This window comes from Parasteatoda tepidariorum, chromosome 4 (genome assembly GCF_043381705.1).
Source record: "Parasteatoda tepidariorum isolate YZ-2023 chromosome 4, CAS_Ptep_4.0, whole genome shotgun sequence".
In the NCBI taxonomy this organism is placed as follows: Eukaryota; Metazoa; Arthropoda; class Arachnida; order Araneae; family Theridiidae; genus Parasteatoda; species Parasteatoda tepidariorum.
Window position 1 is genome coordinate 22822322 of NC_092207.1, and position 17123 is coordinate 22839444.

Consider the following 17123-nt stretch of genomic DNA (forward strand, 5'->3'; position numbering starts at 1 on the left):
AAATAATTTTATTTCAATTAACAAAATAAAATACGAAGAATAGTTTTCACAAAATTATGTTTAATAACTTTCACATGATCCTGGCTGAAAATTACTAGATCCCCTCCAAAATAAAAAAAAAAATCGTATTCAATCGCTTAAAAAATTTGTTTGAGAAATTCAGTTTCTGATTACCATTTCACTATTTTTCAACGTTTTTGTAATTTGTTTGATCCCCTGTTCCATAAGTCAGCATTTAATTTGTACTATTTTCTTTTGAGAAATTTTTTTTCTTTCAATATCACTCTAATTTAATTTAGGTTAAATATAGTTTAAAGTGTAATGGAGATGAAAATAAAAAATTTCTGCTAACTAAAATAATAATATGTGAACGAAAAGCATTTTAAACAAAGTTTTTAGTCACAAAGATTTTTTTTTTAAAAGAATATAATAATAATAACAGTTATTTGTATAGAAAACTTAATGATAATTCTTTTTTTTTTCTTTCAATAATGAATTAAAAAACTTTTTTTTAAAAATTAAATTTTCTTAAAAGGTTTGAATAACTCCTTCTGCCCAAAATTTTTTTAATTTCTTCTAAAAATTCTCCAATATCTTATTTTTTTTCAAAAATTTAAATTTATTATGTTTATTACATTAAACTTTGTAACGGAAATGAAAATTTCTTTTCCTGTTTTTACGTACTATTCAATTCTGAAACAAAATTCTGATCTCTTTTGAAGGAAGAAAAACATAGGGGATTCAGAAAGTGGGAAAAATAAAATAAAGATTTGAATCACGCAATTTCTACATCGCCCCCTAAATATACTACTTTAACCCTCTACTTGGCCAAGCAAAAAGAACGCCGTGTGGACTGGTTCATTTTCCTGCGACGCAGACATTTCAACAACGTTTTCCACGTTTCTACCTTTTCTCAGAAAGATGACTACTCCATCCTCCACCACAACCACGACTGTGTTCACTACCCGCTTCCCTGGAGCTCTTCGATCCGCCGTTCTACCATGACGTTAGGGACACGAACCTGTAATGTAGCTCTCTGATTGGCCACTGAATTTTGTTGATCTGTTTCGAGGTCTCTGCACGATGTGGCGGTAGTGTCCTCGGTGAGATGTTATAACATATTATACTTTATATTCTCTAAATAATATGTTTATTTATTAAACATAGTTTCAAGGAATTACATCTAAGTTTTACGTATCTACTAATTCTATTTGAGGTAAGCATTTTCATTTTAAGCACCGTGTATCGTGGTACTAGCTGTGCTGTTGTGTTCCGTGATCATATATTTATTCGCATAAATGGAGTTGTGAAATGTGATTGTTATGTTTTTGCATGGTTTTATTCTCAGTTATATTGTTTATTATATCGTCTCGATGATTAACTAGTAGATAACTCACAAATTTATTACAACTGTAATTCACTATTTGTTGTTGTCATAAATATGGCGATTGTTCGTATGGGATACAGACCCGATAGGCGGGAGGAAGAAATAGACTGCAGTGCAAATTACGGGGGTTGTAATCAAATAAAAAGTTTGTTTGAGTTCAAACTTTACTGATTGAAGAATGCTTTATTTTGCAGGTACTGCTATAAGAAAAACATGAGTGAAAAAAGTTCTGCTGAAGAAAAGGAGGTAAGTTCGAAAATTATTTAAAAAATAATATTTGTTAATTATTTTTAAATCGTGGTTTAAAATGTTTATAGAAATCAAGTCAGAGTTTTGTATTTGAAGAAAATTTTTTAACAAATTATTCATATATGTTACAATAATTTACTTTTGATGTTTAATATCTTATTCATTTTAATTCTTTAGTGTTTCTGAAAAGTGAATCTAAAATAAATATAAGCATTTATAACTATTTTTTAAATAAATTCAAGAGTGTTAAAAATAAAACATTTTACACTTTATTACATTTTAGTTTTTGATAAGTCTGTTGAAAAATATTGGACATTTAAAAAATGTGCATTATTTTAATAAAAGTTATATATCTTTAATAATTTCATTGTGATGTTGATGCATTATAATATAAGGTTTGCTTTCTGCATGTTAGGAGACAATATTTTTATTTGTTGTATGTTTGTGAAGAATGAATTTTAGATAAATAAAGCCGGTTGTAAATATTTTTAAATAAATTCATGAATGTTAAAAATGAAACATTTTACACTTATTACATTTTAAATTTAAATAATTCTCTTGAAAAATAATGCACCTTTAAAGAAAAATTTGCATTATTTTTAAATTAAAAAAAGCGTCATCTTATTAATAATTTCATTATGATGTGGATGCATCATAATATAAGCAGTGTTTTCAGAAGGGCGGTTCGCCCTGCCTGCTCTATAATCCCCATAAATGCGCCTTTGTCCTTTTTGTAAAAATTAGCCGCCCATCCCTTAAAAACACTGCCTATTTATTCATATTCCAGTTTTTTAAAAAGTAATTCACTTTTAGATAATAATTACACACTGGTGAAACTGTCTGTATTTATAGGTTTAATTCTGATTACTATTACAAATATTTACTTTGTTAGGATTATTCTCAACTCGTTAAATTTATATAAGTATCTTTTTTCTCGGGGAAGGGGATATTAATACATTTTTTGTGGTTTTAACTTTTAAAGTTATTTTTAAATAAACTTTTTGTTTATTTTCTCATAATTTTTAGTTTAAATTATATAGAAATCAAGTTGTTTATCAATTGAAAAATTTATTTAGCTTACTATTTTGGAAAAAAATTATTACCAAAGATTATCTATTAGCATGCCTTTAATTATTTTTATAAAACTACAAATTTTCTTCTGATAATGAGAGATAATCGTCTTTTGAAATATGCACATAAAATAGTATAGGTGGGTAATTTAAAAATTGTTGAAGATCCAATTCAGTTATTACATAATACACATTTTGATAAATTTTTATGGACTTGAATGAGTGCCTTTTTAAAACTTATAGTGCTCATTTTTGAAAGGCAGTGCGTCTTGCCCTTTTTTATTCCTAGGGAGAACTAATATATAAGGCTTGCTTTCTGCATGTTAGAAGACAATACTTTTATTTGTTTACGTAAATTTTTTAATTGTAAAGAATTTTCTTAAATTGCAATGATGATTAATTTTTAAGGTTTTGTATTGTGTGATTACAATATTGTCTTCATCAGTAATTGAGATGCATACAAAAAAAATTAAAATTTATTTTAATGGTTAATAATTAAATTTCACTTTACTCCTGTATTATCAACCTTGTTAGTATGCTTGTAAATTCAGAAATTATTTGTGTGCTTAAAGTACTCAAAAGTTTTATTCAATACATGTAAAAGTCTTACTGACAAGATTTTTGTATCGTGATCTGGATATTGTCACGTTTCTACTTGTACCAAGGTGGCTACAAGTTATAACTTAAAGCTACCCCAGCTAATCTCTACATATTTTTTTTTTAATGTGCAAGTTTTAAATCGATTTATGGCAATTGTAGTTGGCATGCCAGATCACCATACAGACATATCCCCGTTTTATTCAAGCATAATCAGTTCTTTCATTGAAAGTTAAGTTTAGTCCTTGGATTCTATTGTAGATGAACTCATTTTATTATCCTATGTAAATTTTACTAACTAATATTTTGTAAGAAAGATTCACAAATTATTAATACTAGTGATGCTTAAGTGTGGTAATAAGTCCTTAATATTAATATACTTATTGTAGGTGACTAGCATATACCACTGGCCACAGCCTTCCAGATAACAATTGGCTGTTGCTGCAGTGCTTTACATTTTGCAGAAAAAGATATTAAAAATTTAAGAAGACAATCTTAATCTTCTTTAATCTCAATCTTTAGATAGAAGACAATCTGAATCTTTTAAATAATTTTATGCCATAGATGTAATATATTTATACCAATATTTTAATTTATGTTAATAATGTTTTAGCTTGAAGATAAAGTAGAAGATGGGTTAGATATAGAAGATTCTTTACTTGAACCAGCAATACAGTTATCGACAGATGATAATGGATTAGAACAAACTGAAGATTCTTTACTTGAACCAGCAATACAGTTATCAACAGATGATAATGGATCAGAACAAACTGAAGATCAATTTTTTCCATTTGATAATTTGTCTGTTGAGATCAATGAAGGTGAGGAAGAAAACACATCATCCAAAGAATCTAGTGAACAGCAAAGCACAATATTTGAGGAAAATAGTTTTAATGAATCAGTAGAAAATGGACAAGAGTTGAGTAATGGTATATACAATTCTAATAGTATGTTAATTTTACTCCATTTTATTTATTTATTATTTTTTTAACCAAACCTTTAGACAGAGATATTCAATATGTAATCATTTTGCTTTTTCAGCAATTGAAAATGCTGTTGCGGATTCTACTGTTCCTGAGTCAAATGAATCTTCACGAGAGGCCACATTTGAGGAACGTAATGTGATAAAAACAGAAGAATCTGAAGTATGTGATTATTTAATTTTTCCTAGAATTATTTAATTAATTTGCATCAAAGTTTAATGATTTTATGACTTTGATTTTCTTTGTCTCGATTCATATTAAGCTTATATTTGTTAATGATTCCATTATAGATTTTTTTTTTCTTCTTTGTATTATTAGGAATATCCAGCTACAAATTTATCAGATTATTTATTTTCTGAAAGTAAGTCATGATAATTTTTATTTATTTATTCATTTTAAATGTGATATATAATTGTTGATAATGGCTTTGAGTTAATAAAAAGAGGCAATAAAATGTGTCTTTATTAGATGTGACATGTAAATATCTGTAGATTGTTAGATTTAAGTTTCTGAATAAAGGTATTGTAGTGTGCCTTTTAAAAGAACATTATCAACATGTAGCTAACACACTTAGAATTATTATTATTTTACTTGTTAGGAAATTATAAGTTACAGCTCCTAATTTTTAAGTTAACTGCTAGTTTTAATGTTTCTTTCTTCTCTCCCTTTAACTTTCTATAAATTAATTCTTTAAAATATACATAATCCTTTTTCCTAATCCTTTCTTTTTCAAATAAAAGTGAAATAAAAAATTTCTCTATCCATCACAATCTTACAATCTACACACCTCATGCACAATTAAGATACATTTCTTTTATTGGGAGGAGTACTTATTTCTCTAAAAAAGATAAAATATTTCTCTATTATTATTTTAAATTAAATCTTTTACAAATATTTCTTCCTTAATAGAATTTCTAATTTATTTCATTATAATTATATAAATGCACATTTTTTTTCTTCAATTATTCAACCTCACAAATTTTCAAATGATGTTTTTAAAAGCATGATATTTGTTTTTTTTTTTAGTTAAAATTATTATTCTGTTTATATCACAAGGATGTCTCACAATTGTAAATGCATACGAACACTCAAAAATGTTCTTGATTTTTCAATTAGAATCTTTAAATGTTATTAATTTGTTGATATTATATTTAGCTTCTATGAATTATGATGAAGGCTCAAATTCCGCTTCAGAAGAAACAAAAGAAGAGACTAAGAAATATCAATTGTACAGATTTGGAAAAAGTAGGTTTCATTTTATTTTGTTGATTTTGAAAAAAGAAGAAGAAAAAAACATTAAATAAAATATGCATTTTTTAAATTTTAACATATTTTTAAATTTATTATTTTATTGTCATTTGCATGTATGTATATTTTAAAAAAATTCTCAAACCAGACTAAATTTGTGTGAACCAATTAGATATATCAATTTTTATATTCCATGCTAAAAAAAAGTTCTCTTAATTCCAGATCTAATTAAGCACCTGTGCCTGGTAAACCTGTAATTGAGGGGTATATATGAAAGATAGGGTTAGGAGCACTGGTTTAGTGAAATTATATAGCAAGAGCTTGTTTCCTTTCATTCTACATATTTTAAAGCTTAGTGGTATTATATACAGTCAAACCTGTTTATTTCGTGTCTCACAGGAAAGGCGAAAAATTTTATATTAAGAGGTTTCTAAAGATTTTTGACCTCTAACCTTCTTTGTTTCGATTATTCTTTTAAGGTTAGAATGAGCAGCAAATCCCTCATAGCCAACATTTTCCTGGGATTCAAGAGTAGTTTGTAAGAGTTCTACAGGTTTTTCTACCTCTTTAGCTCTCACTTTTGGTTTATCAATATAATCTTCTTCATCTGATATTCCTTTGAGGGTATCTATGATTTCTGCATCTATCATTGTTCTGCATGTTGCCATTCAAATGTCCACTTGTAAAAATCTTTGAAATTAATGTCAACATTAAATCCCGATTTTATTGCATTACGTTCTTGCAAATCTGGCTCTGCGATTCCAGCGTCAACAGTTTCTTCTTCTTTACTGATGCCTTCAACCTCTTGTTCATCATCTTCACATCTATTCTTAAAACCAGCCTTTTCAAAACCATTTTGGATAGTTTTTAGAGACACATTTCTCCAGGCATAACAATCTTTTTGATAGCATCCGACACATTTATTTTTGGAAGAAAATTCTTTTCATCGAAGGCACCTACAAATTGCGTACCAACTGTTTTCTATAGTTCACTTTAAAACTCCTAATTATCCTTTGATCCATTGGTAGGAATTTTGAGGTGAAAATGAAATTCTGTTCATAACTTTCTTATCTATGTTGAAAAGCTAACTCCTGGTGCTAACTCCCTCCTACTACCCCTCACGTACTGCCAGAATCATTGCATTCCTTTCTAGTTGATGAAGTGCAGTTATAATGATGGAAATTCCAAGACACATCCCCAACCTGTTTATCTCTACTTCCTGTGGGCTCACGAAATTAATCTCTGCCTGCAAGTTTTATTGATAAAGAAGTTTTGACATTGGGGCATTTGTGCTCTATTATTAAAAATTCGAGAAACTGAGTTTTTGAAAAAACAATTTTCGACATAAACATGGAAAATACATTGATTTTAGACAGTAAATATAGGGAATTTTAGAAATTTCAAGGTATGGAGATTTTCGAGATAAAGAGGTTTGAGATAAACAGGTTACTGTATATGTATATATTATAAAGTATAATTAATGTTGTTTTATTCCTAAATTGGATATTTTCCCTATGGTGCAAAATCAGATAATATAAATTTTCACTTTATTCAATGGCTACTCCTTTTATTGGTTATTTATAGTCTTTAACTGTATTATTTATTTATTATTTGAATATTTACAATACTTCATTTTGATTACCTTTAGTTATGAAAAATGTACAGATGGCTGAATATGAAACTCTTCAAGTTCTTTATCAGCTTTTATATCAAAGAAGTGCATGGGTGAGTGTTAATTGCAAATGATTGATTCTTTTAAAATAGTAAATATTTTTTTTACTATTTGAAGTTAATGTTAAGCCATTCTTAACTTAAATTTCATTAAATTAGAATTTATCATGCTTTCTTTGTCATTAAAATCTACTTTTTTTTAATTTTAATTAAAGCAGTGTTTTTCTATGAAGAGCTGAAGATAAAAATGTTTATTGTTAACTGGAGTTGATTGTAGTTTATACTGTTTGTTAAGTTTTATTTTTGAAATATTATAGTTAAAGTTTCATTTCCCCCTTCCTTCTCTTTTTCTCTCATAGTTTAACCCTCCGCACGTTAGTGGTTTCTAGGCACTAAACTGTTGGCCCCATTAGTTTTCAAATTTACACGTTTACAAAATGCTTTTAAACTTCTTATAACATTAGTAAATTATAATATATTTGAAAATTTGTACTTATATTTATTTCAATTTTTTGACTATCTAGAAAAAAAATATTTATAACATATTTTCCTTGACATATAAGTAACTTAGGCCTAGGTCCCTCAGGCCTTATGATAAATACGGCCTTGATTAGTCCCATCTTTTTCCAAACTTTTAGCTTGTTGACTCTCTGCATCTATAAAAACTTATCTGTATTTTTCAGTGGAAAAGCAATGCCTAGCAACACCAAAGAGTTTATCAGGGTGCATAGCGTTTTTGAAAAGTGCTTTAAGGTGCTTATTTTTGATTTTCGTTGGATGTTTTTAAAATGTGCTTAAATTTCCCTTTCCGAAATGAGATATTCTCTTTACCATATCAATTTTTGATGCGCATTTCGCAAAAAGCGTGACTTTCACATTGTTCTATTTAACTTTCTCACAATTCATTCAACTACAGCTCAGCATAGCATCCGTCTGTAGCGTATGAAAGCGCCAATCATTTTAAATGTTTGATGAAGTACTTGATGATTCTTGCATTCTAATGAGCAATTTTGCGCAAGATAGTCTTCAATTTCAGGCTGCATTTTTCGCCCTCTGAAATGACCTGGAAAATCTCTCGAATTTTCGTTAATCGCGGGTACCTACATAGCCAACTTTTCCCCCTAAAAGCAAAACAAAAATTTATTACTCTTGTTAATTTCATCTTTGGTGAAGTACCATCGTCTTCGTCACTGATGACCTTCTCCCGCTCTTCTATTTATACATCAGTATCATAATCCTTGAACTTAGCTTGGGATTCATTCACTACTTACATATTTTCATGTGTGTCCCCAAAGTAGTAATCACAAAGTTTCATCTCAAAATTTCCATCTCCCTTTTATCTATTTAATTTAATAAAGATAAGAATTTATTGAGATTTTAATTCGCACGATTCTTTACTGGAGGGACCGCTCACCAATTGCATAAAAATTTTTAAAACTTTTATTGTACTTTATTACTTTTTTTACTTATTACATTTTTTCCCTTATTACTTTTTATCATTGTATTATTAATTTCAAATTTTTTTCGTGCTCTTAAATTTTTTTTATGAAGAAACTACATAATATTATAGGCAAGATTTTAAAAATGAAGTGAAGAACTTAGGCTATTTTAAATTAGCAAAATTCTTATGCTATTCAGATTTTTCATTCCAACAAACTTAAATTCATCTTTTAATGATTTAATCTAAAAACTTCCAACAAAAATATTTAGCTTCAATATTCATTATATATACATATCAAAATAATTTTAAAAAAAATTAATTTCAGCATTTCATTTAAGAAATACTGAACCGAGAAACAAATTTTAATAAAAGTTTATTTGAAGCCATTAACTAATTTGTGTTATGAATTTATTAAAGTTTTCTTAGTTTACTTAATTCTTTAAATATCTTAATAAATTTTTATGATCAATAATATTAATCTTGTTAATGTTTTGGTTAATATACTTTTATAAATAACCTTTATTTGAATTTAAAAAATTAATTTGATAACCTTTTTAAATTATAGTTAAATTATTATAAATTTTGAATAAATTTTTTTTTACATAATTGTGTAAAGTAATTATTAATTTAAAAAGTAGAATGATCCACTCAATATTGAATATATTTAAAATTGTGCTTAAAAATATTTTTTGAGTGCTTAAAAGGTGCTTATTTTTTTGAGTAAATTTGGCTAAGCACTATGTTTCATTCTGCAGAAGGTACTCAGAATTGTTATTTATGTCCTAGAACAATATGAGACTTTGAAGAATAATATAAGAATAGTATAATTAAATAAAATGAATGAATAATTATTATTTAGTAGCTATTCTGCATCTTTATTTTTATGAGTACATTTTTCTTTTAATGTAGTTGTGTTACTTTAAACATTTCGAAATCAATTAAATGTAATTACTAACATAGATCAACTCTTTTGTCCTATACACTTATGTTTAAGGTATAGTTGCTACTTGAATTCCTCTTTTAATTAAATATTTGATTTCTAGCTATGATTGTTTTTGCTCTTTTAATTTGAAAAGGAAACATTTTGTAGCTTTTTTTTTATTCAGCTATTTTTTACTTTTATTTGCAATAAAGTCTATATGGATACATATTGTTTTTAGGATACTCAAGAAATTCTAAAGCAGAGGATTTTGGAATTTTCTGGGTTTAATTTCAATAATAGTAGTGAAGAGTATTTTAATCGAGATATGATGCTCAAAACGTAAGTGTGTATTTTAAAATTTATGAAAAATATTGCTCAAGTTTTTTCACTTTATAAAACATTTTTGTTGTGTCACAAGAGTTCTGTTAGCTATTGGTCGAATACAAAATTGTTTGCATATTTAATATGTAGAAAAGGATTTTTTTGAAATTAAAGATTTGAATAATATATCTATTTTACTAAAAGAGTAGTATATAATTGTCCTTGGATCAATTACTTATTCATTAATCGTCAATTACATTGTATTTCCATATATTGTCATTCCCAACAAAATATTGACTAGATAATAATGTGTTATATTGCAAAAGTACATTTTCATCTAAATGCATGCAAGATGGAATTGCACTTTGAAATTTTCGAAATCATATAAAGTATCTTGAGTATTTCTTTCAAAACATAGAAAAATAAATAATTGCACATTTAGTATTCGCTATAAAAGAATTTTTTTTTAAATTCTTTCCTTAAATTTCTTTTCCTTGATGTATAAAATAAATAAAATATAAGTATGATGAAGTATAAAATAAATAAAACAAAACAAAAGTAAGTTTTCTTGAAAATTACTTTTCAGTGCTCAAATATTTTTTTCTGTCATTCTTATTAAATGATAGTTAAAAAGAAGTATAGGAATTTTCAAAATATGAGGGTTGTCTATTAAATAGTGGCAACTTAACCTTGAAACTAAAAGGGTGGGCATGCGCAAATAGGATATGTGAGCGGTGAGGTGGCGCTGTTGTCGATGTATAGAGTGCAAAAAACAGTCGATCTGCTTAGAAGGGTAGTTGTTGTGTGGCATTAAAGTAAGGAGTTTCGTTTCCGTCGCTCTAAAGCATGTTTTCAAAAGACTTAATGACGAAAAAAGAAGAGATGCTTGAACCCATCGTGCTACGGTCCTATACGGTAAAGCATTTGCGCTACAGGCTTCCACTAATCCTCAATAATTCTTTTTTTCACTCTACACATCGACAACAGCGCCACTTCACCACTCACATATCCTATTTGCACATATCTGCCCTTCTGTGAGTTTCAAGGTTAAATTGCCACTATTTAATTCACAACCCTCGTATATCATTTTTATTTTCTCTAAGCTATTTTATTGACTCAAAATAACCACTTAATTTATTGGTTACTTTGTGGTTTAATTTACTTAATTAAATCTAATTAAGTTTATTTCTAGAGGCTACTAAAAAAAAAAGTTATAACTTATGTAAAAAGTTAACTAAAAAAATTAATTTGAGTTACAAACAAATTTTTTAAGCCCTTTGTAATTTTGTTTTTAAAAATAAAAAATTATTTTTGGTGCTAAAAATATTTGTTTTTATTTCAGGCAACCTAATGAAGTTCTGGTCAAAATAGGGCATGTACTCGGTCTTGATCAAATTCGAAGCATGTATGGCGGGGGAGATAATGCTAGGCTTGATCTCATTTCTGCTATTATGCAATTTCTTACTACAATGAAGTCTTTGAATTCTAGAAGCAGAAGAAGAGGTCCATATGTAAAATCTGGTAAAATCTCTTAAACATCTTAGTGTTTACCAGTGAAAGAAAATTGCAGAGATATTTAAAAGCAATTTTCTTTCATTTGCTGTTCCAGTTTTTCGCTTCGAATAAATCAAATAACACTTTTCAAAGAGAAATATAAAACGTAAAAAGTGCATACTTTTTTTTAAAATTCTCTTAATAACTTGTTAATAATACCATAGTTAGTAATTCAAATTTAAAATAATTATTTGGCACTCTTTATTTTCTGTGCATCAGTAAAAAATTTAGAAATGATAAATGTACCAAGGAGATTTATATAAAATTTATGATTATTTATATTAGTTTAAAATGCCCCATTTGTGCCTGCAAGTAACTTAGCGATTGCCCACACACACTCTTGGGATTGACAACAAACACTAACATGCAGCTTCAGGGTGAGGTGGGAACACTATTCATTACTTACCATATATCATTATTACACCATTCAATATTTACTTTAAGAAATGACATTTTCTAAATAGTTAGTATGTTTTTGAGATTCTTCATATTTATATGCAAAGTATTTTTATTTCTAATATAATCTCCTATTTATTTTTTTATACCAATGATTTCCAATAACTTTCATATTTTGAACATTTTATTTCTGTGATTATCTAAGTTTTATTAACAAAAATAAACATATTGTAACATTTATGGAACTATGAACAAAATATATTAAATTAGAGTTTTAAGTTAGTTTATAAAACAAGAATTTACAAGTGCTACCTTGGACTTGTAAAGTTATTAACTCCATTAGGCTATGTCGGTTCCATCTGTAAAAGAAATTGTTTTGCTTTATTTTTGTACTATTTGATGTTTATGAATTTCATATTAGTTTTTTTTTTTTTTTTTTTAACTTTCTTTGACAGAAATTAAATATAAGGAAAATTCAATTTTTTAAATAGCATCTCTTTTTAGGAATGGTCTCTATTGATATTGCCCCAAAAAATCTTCAAACAAAATGTGGGTAAGTATTTTTTTTTATCTAGTACATCTCATTTATCTAGTTTTCTGCTTATTAAGTTCCAAATATCAGGAAGACAAATATGAAATTTCATATTGGATCCTAATGTTTCTAAATCAAATAATTTTTAATTCATTCTATAAATTTTTCCTTCAATTTACTCAAGTGTTCCTTCATGTCCCTAACGACGACAGGATGCTTGAAACTGAAAAAAAAGCAGTATAATTCCTCCCACGCCGAAAAAAAATAGGACACCCATTACAAAAAGGAGTTTAAAGAACCCAAAATGCCGAACTTTAGTCTAAAAAAAAATTTTTTTTCAAAGAGATACAGTTTAACTAAAAATTAGTTCCTCAATTAAATTTGCATGTTCTCTAAATTGGTTTTAAAATGAGCGTAATTCTCGAGTTTTCAAGATGTTGCATGTGGCAACAATGTATTAAAAAAATCAGTATTTCAAAAACTATGTTAGAATGTTTAAAAAAAATAAAGATAGGCAACTATAATAATTGCCAAAAAGCATAAAATTATTTTGTACAATTTTATTATATTTAATATTTAAAAATTTTGCTAAATATATGTTTGAGCTTAATAATCTCAGCTTGACTATATTGAAGTTGCAGAGTACTGCAAATTGACTCTGAAAATTTTACCGAAATCATATTGTATTAAACTTGGAAATTCATTTAACTGCCTGCATTTTTATAAATGGAAAATTCAATAGAATACTTCTATCCTAATAGCATGAAAAAATTGGTGTGCTTTTTCAAAATGCTTGTGGGTTAAAGTAAGATATTCTACATTCAGGGATTGTCAAAGGGATAAGAAAATATGTATTCAATGCCTTCTTTCAGTAAATCACTGTACATTTTAAAAGGCAGTAGTGTCTTGGAAATCATGCTCATGTTATTTATAGCATAAAATTATAAACAATCATTATCGAATTTTTTTGTGAGGCTTTTTTGTAGTTACTGATGCTAATAAATTTTTTTAAAATAAAAACTTTTGTTCTATTTATTATATGCATACTGATGTTTTTCTCTCTTTCAAATTTAGATGTCTGAATAGGTGTCTTCAAAAAGTCACTAAAGCACAGAGAGCTGCTTTATTAGAATATTTAAAGGAATTGGAAGAAAAACAATTATTAGATAGTTACATATATAATTTAATTGAAGCTAAAAAAAATGTAAGAAGGCCAGGAGAGGAAAAACAAAAATACAGAGAAATAAAATATGAATACAAGGTAAATATTTTCCAACTGTCATTTTTCAAAAATTCTTTTGTGTGTTCTATTAGTTCTTAATTTTCTTATGAAATTTTAGGCAAAATTCGGTCCGAAAGAATTCACTGTGTGCAAAGGGGGTTTTGCAGTTTTTCATGGACTTAAGCAGAGCAAATTATTGCAAATACAAAATAACATAAAAAATGAAACCGGTTTTCCTGCCAAAATTGATATGAAAGATTTCCCATTATTTAATGTTCCTGAAAGCCACAGAAGAAGTAAGTTAATTTCTCAACAAAAATTTTAGGTTTTAAAACTTTTTATCTAGATTGCTACCAATTAAATAACTATATTTGTTGTTTTAATGTTCTTCTCTATGCGAATTTTCAATCAAAAATTCTAATATTATGAAACTACAATTATTTAAAAATTAGTGTAAGTGAGTATCTTAAATATTGCATAAATCTTTTCTTATTTAGGTAACCCTAGAACTGACACAGCAGCTATTTACACACCTGAAGTTAGTAGAATTCATATTTCTAATTAAGTATTCTGATTTGTCTTTTTTTTTTCTTTTTTGAAAATTATTCTTGATTTTATATTCAAGTCTTAATTTAAATGTTTTGTTCAGTATCAAATGATTAAATTTGGAATTATGTATTATGAAATGCAAAATAAATAAATAATAATATGAATATAATTATCATTTACGTTATTTTCAAATTCTGCTATCTTCTTACAAATTCAAAACTTTATCAGAGAATTATCATTTGATTTTCTAAACTGAAATTCCTCTCTGTAAAAAAGCCTATTATTAGAAATAATGTTATCACTCACCCTATTTTTCTCTAATCAATTGAAAGCATATTTTTATTTTACCTAATTCAGTACCCATTGTTTAAGTTGGAAATAAAATTTATTAGTAGAAATGTTGATATAAATCAATGTAAGTTCTGTTTCACTAAATCACTAATGTAAATTACACTTAATACAAATACTTGATCTTGCCAAATTTAGGTGTTTGGATTTCTAATCTCAAATTAGTTTTGCTTCTAAATCTACAATTTTTTTTTAAAGTCACATTCTTAGTCCATTTTTCGTTGAACAGTACAAGTTTTAAAATGTTATACATAACAGGGGGTCATGTAAACATTGCAACTAACTACTAAAGAAGTTACGGCACACCAAAAGGATTAAAATTGCATAAAAACACATGCTTGGAAATGTCATAATACACGGCTTAAATTGCTTACCCATTTAGTAGTGTTCAAATTAACGGGAAAAAGCAGTTCATTATAGGAAAGTGCCCCTAGTGGCATAAGATGACATTTCCAAGCATAGGTTTCTATGCAATATTAATCCTGGTGTGTTTTTACTCTCCTAGAAGTTTTTTGTAACATATATGCGATCCCTTATTATATATGACTTTTTAAATTTGTACATTGCGACAAAAATAAAAGTATTTTTTAAATAAATTAGCTTGGAGAGAGAAACCAATTATAGTTTTTAAATCAGTGATTGATGTTAAAGTACTAAGATCTGTTAAAAAATCACATGCAACAGAAATTATATATTTTTTTTTACCAAGTTTAATTAACTCTAATGTTAACAACTGTGAAGCAGTTATAAAAATATATTGAGATACCAGAGCTTGATACAAAACTTAAATATCTATAAAAATAAAGTCTTTGCACTCTATATCTATTATATTATACTCTGACCCGGGTTTTTGCTGCATTTGATTTTTTTAATTTTTTTTTAATAGAGAAGTAAAAGTAATTTGTTTTGGTCTATTAATTTCAGAAATGAATCTTCAAAATTTAATATAAAAACAGCTAAATAACACCATTTATGCATAATTATTTCTTAAATATCTGAAATGAATCGAATGCAATGTGAAAAAATTTAAAGAAATTATACATAACTGTGTTGCATTTAATCCTGTTTATGATTTTCTTATGTTTATTTGAAAAGTAAAATTTCTGTGTTACCATCTTAATTGAAGTTTTCTTGTAAAGTTATAGAGGGTCTATTTAAAATTTTAATACCCCTATGTAAGCAGATAAGAATCTTTTTTTGAATGCTATTGCATTTGAAAAGTATTCTATTTCAAAATAATAAGATTATAGATTAATATTTCATTGTAATAATGTGAATGCATATTTTTTGAAAAGTTTGAATATTTGTTTTCAATATTTTTTAGTTGATCACTTTTGTTTAAAATGAAACTTCCATCTTTTTATTTTGTAGGAATCCAGTTCAAGGCGAAATTCTGCTCAATCAGAGGATGAATTAAAAGAAATGACTAACAAAGGTACATTTTGTTCTGTTCATTCTTAAAACCATCTGTTTTTATTTTTCTTGTTATTAAAACTATATTATTCACTTCAATATGACTTTAAACGTTATTTCAGCTATTATATTTTAGAAAGAATGGAATTATTGTATTGTCCATTGTTATTGTATTGCATTAAAATCATCATTGTTATATTAAAAGATATAATTTCCAATACTTCTCAATTTTAGCATATGTTATAAGTTTAGTTAATAACAAAGCTACATATAAAAAAGTGTTTACAGTTGTCAGAAATCAAATCAAAGATTCGTAATCTGATGCTTATTTATTTTTTAATCTCGATTCTATTTTTGTTAGTTTTGTTAAGAAATAATTTCATTTATAGCATATTCGCACCTGATTATTTTAAAAACTTTTATTTTTCAAAATCTATAAAACTTCCTACATTTTTTTATCTAAATTCAGTGTGTTTTGATTGTTTATTAAAAAAAATATTTTTTGAAACCATTGTATTTTCATTTTTCAAGCACTTTGCAAATTTCAGAATGTTGAATATTTAGGATTAGCAACACTTGCTAACTTTAAAATACTAATAAAAAATTTATAAAGCTTGTTCTCAAAAGCCACTGAAAAACTATTTTTAGATTTGAAGTTACACATGGATGTTAAAAAATGTATACATGTATTATAAATCTGCTATCATAAAACTGGAAAATATTATACTAGCTGACTAAAAACACATAACTCAGTAAAAAATCAAGTAATAATATTCTAATGTTTTTTGTTAAAAATAACCTATTGTGATTTACATTTACTCCAGTTTTTAGTAATTTTAATTAGTTTTAAAATTAAAAATCTGATATTACCAGCCATTTCTATTTAGCTAAAGTCAACATTGTGGTTATAATGTATTTATTAAAAAAAAATAATAATAATTAAATTGAGCTATATTTAGGTCTTACAGAATGAGCCATAAGTTTAATTTTTTTAGTCAAAAACATAGATTTTACATTTTTGAAAAACATAAGCAAATAATAACAAAATGAGTAAATATAAAAAGAACAAATACAATACAAATTTTAATAGTTAAATTCTAAAATTTAAAATAAAGAATAAGCAACAGCCAAAAAAAGTTACATTTTACTTTCCCTTAATTAACATGAAACCTAAAGATCTGAAATCTTAACTGAAAGATTGAGTTAAAAATATGTGTCTT

General features: G+C 26.5%; 1 protein-coding gene across 9 annotated transcripts in view; it reads left to right on the forward strand.

Moving 5' to 3' along the window:
• The first annotated feature begins 845 nt into the window (after window positions 1-845).
• The window catches only part of LOC107438257 (uro-adherence factor A), a 56159-nt gene continuing 39881 nt past the window's right edge, over window positions 846-17123 (forward strand). For 6 of the 9 annotated variants that reach the window (XM_071179524.1, XM_043046143.2, XM_071179525.1 and 3 more), the window contains exons 1-14: window positions 846-1216; window positions 1582-1633; window positions 3917-4250; window positions 4345-4448; window positions 4605-4647; window positions 5442-5531; window positions 7183-7259; window positions 9807-9907; window positions 11232-11410; window positions 12344-12392; window positions 13446-13632; window positions 13712-13889; window positions 14091-14131; window positions 15862-15925. In XM_071179524.1, coding sequence (XP_071035625.1) covers window positions 1601-1633; window positions 3917-4250; window positions 4345-4448; window positions 4605-4647; window positions 5442-5531; window positions 7183-7259; window positions 9807-9907; window positions 11232-11410; window positions 12344-12392; window positions 13446-13632; window positions 13712-13889; window positions 14091-14131; window positions 15862-15925 — 1480 coding nt within the window. In that variant the 5' untranslated portion in view covers window positions 846-1216; window positions 1582-1600. The remainder of the gene's footprint in view (window positions 1217-1581; window positions 1634-3916; window positions 4251-4344; window positions 4449-4604; window positions 4648-5441; window positions 5532-7182; window positions 7260-9806; window positions 9908-11231; window positions 11411-12343; window positions 12393-13445; window positions 13633-13711; window positions 13890-14090; window positions 14132-15861; window positions 15926-17123) is intronic. The other 3 variants (XM_071179527.1, XM_071179526.1, XM_071179531.1) reach the window with 1 other exon arrangement.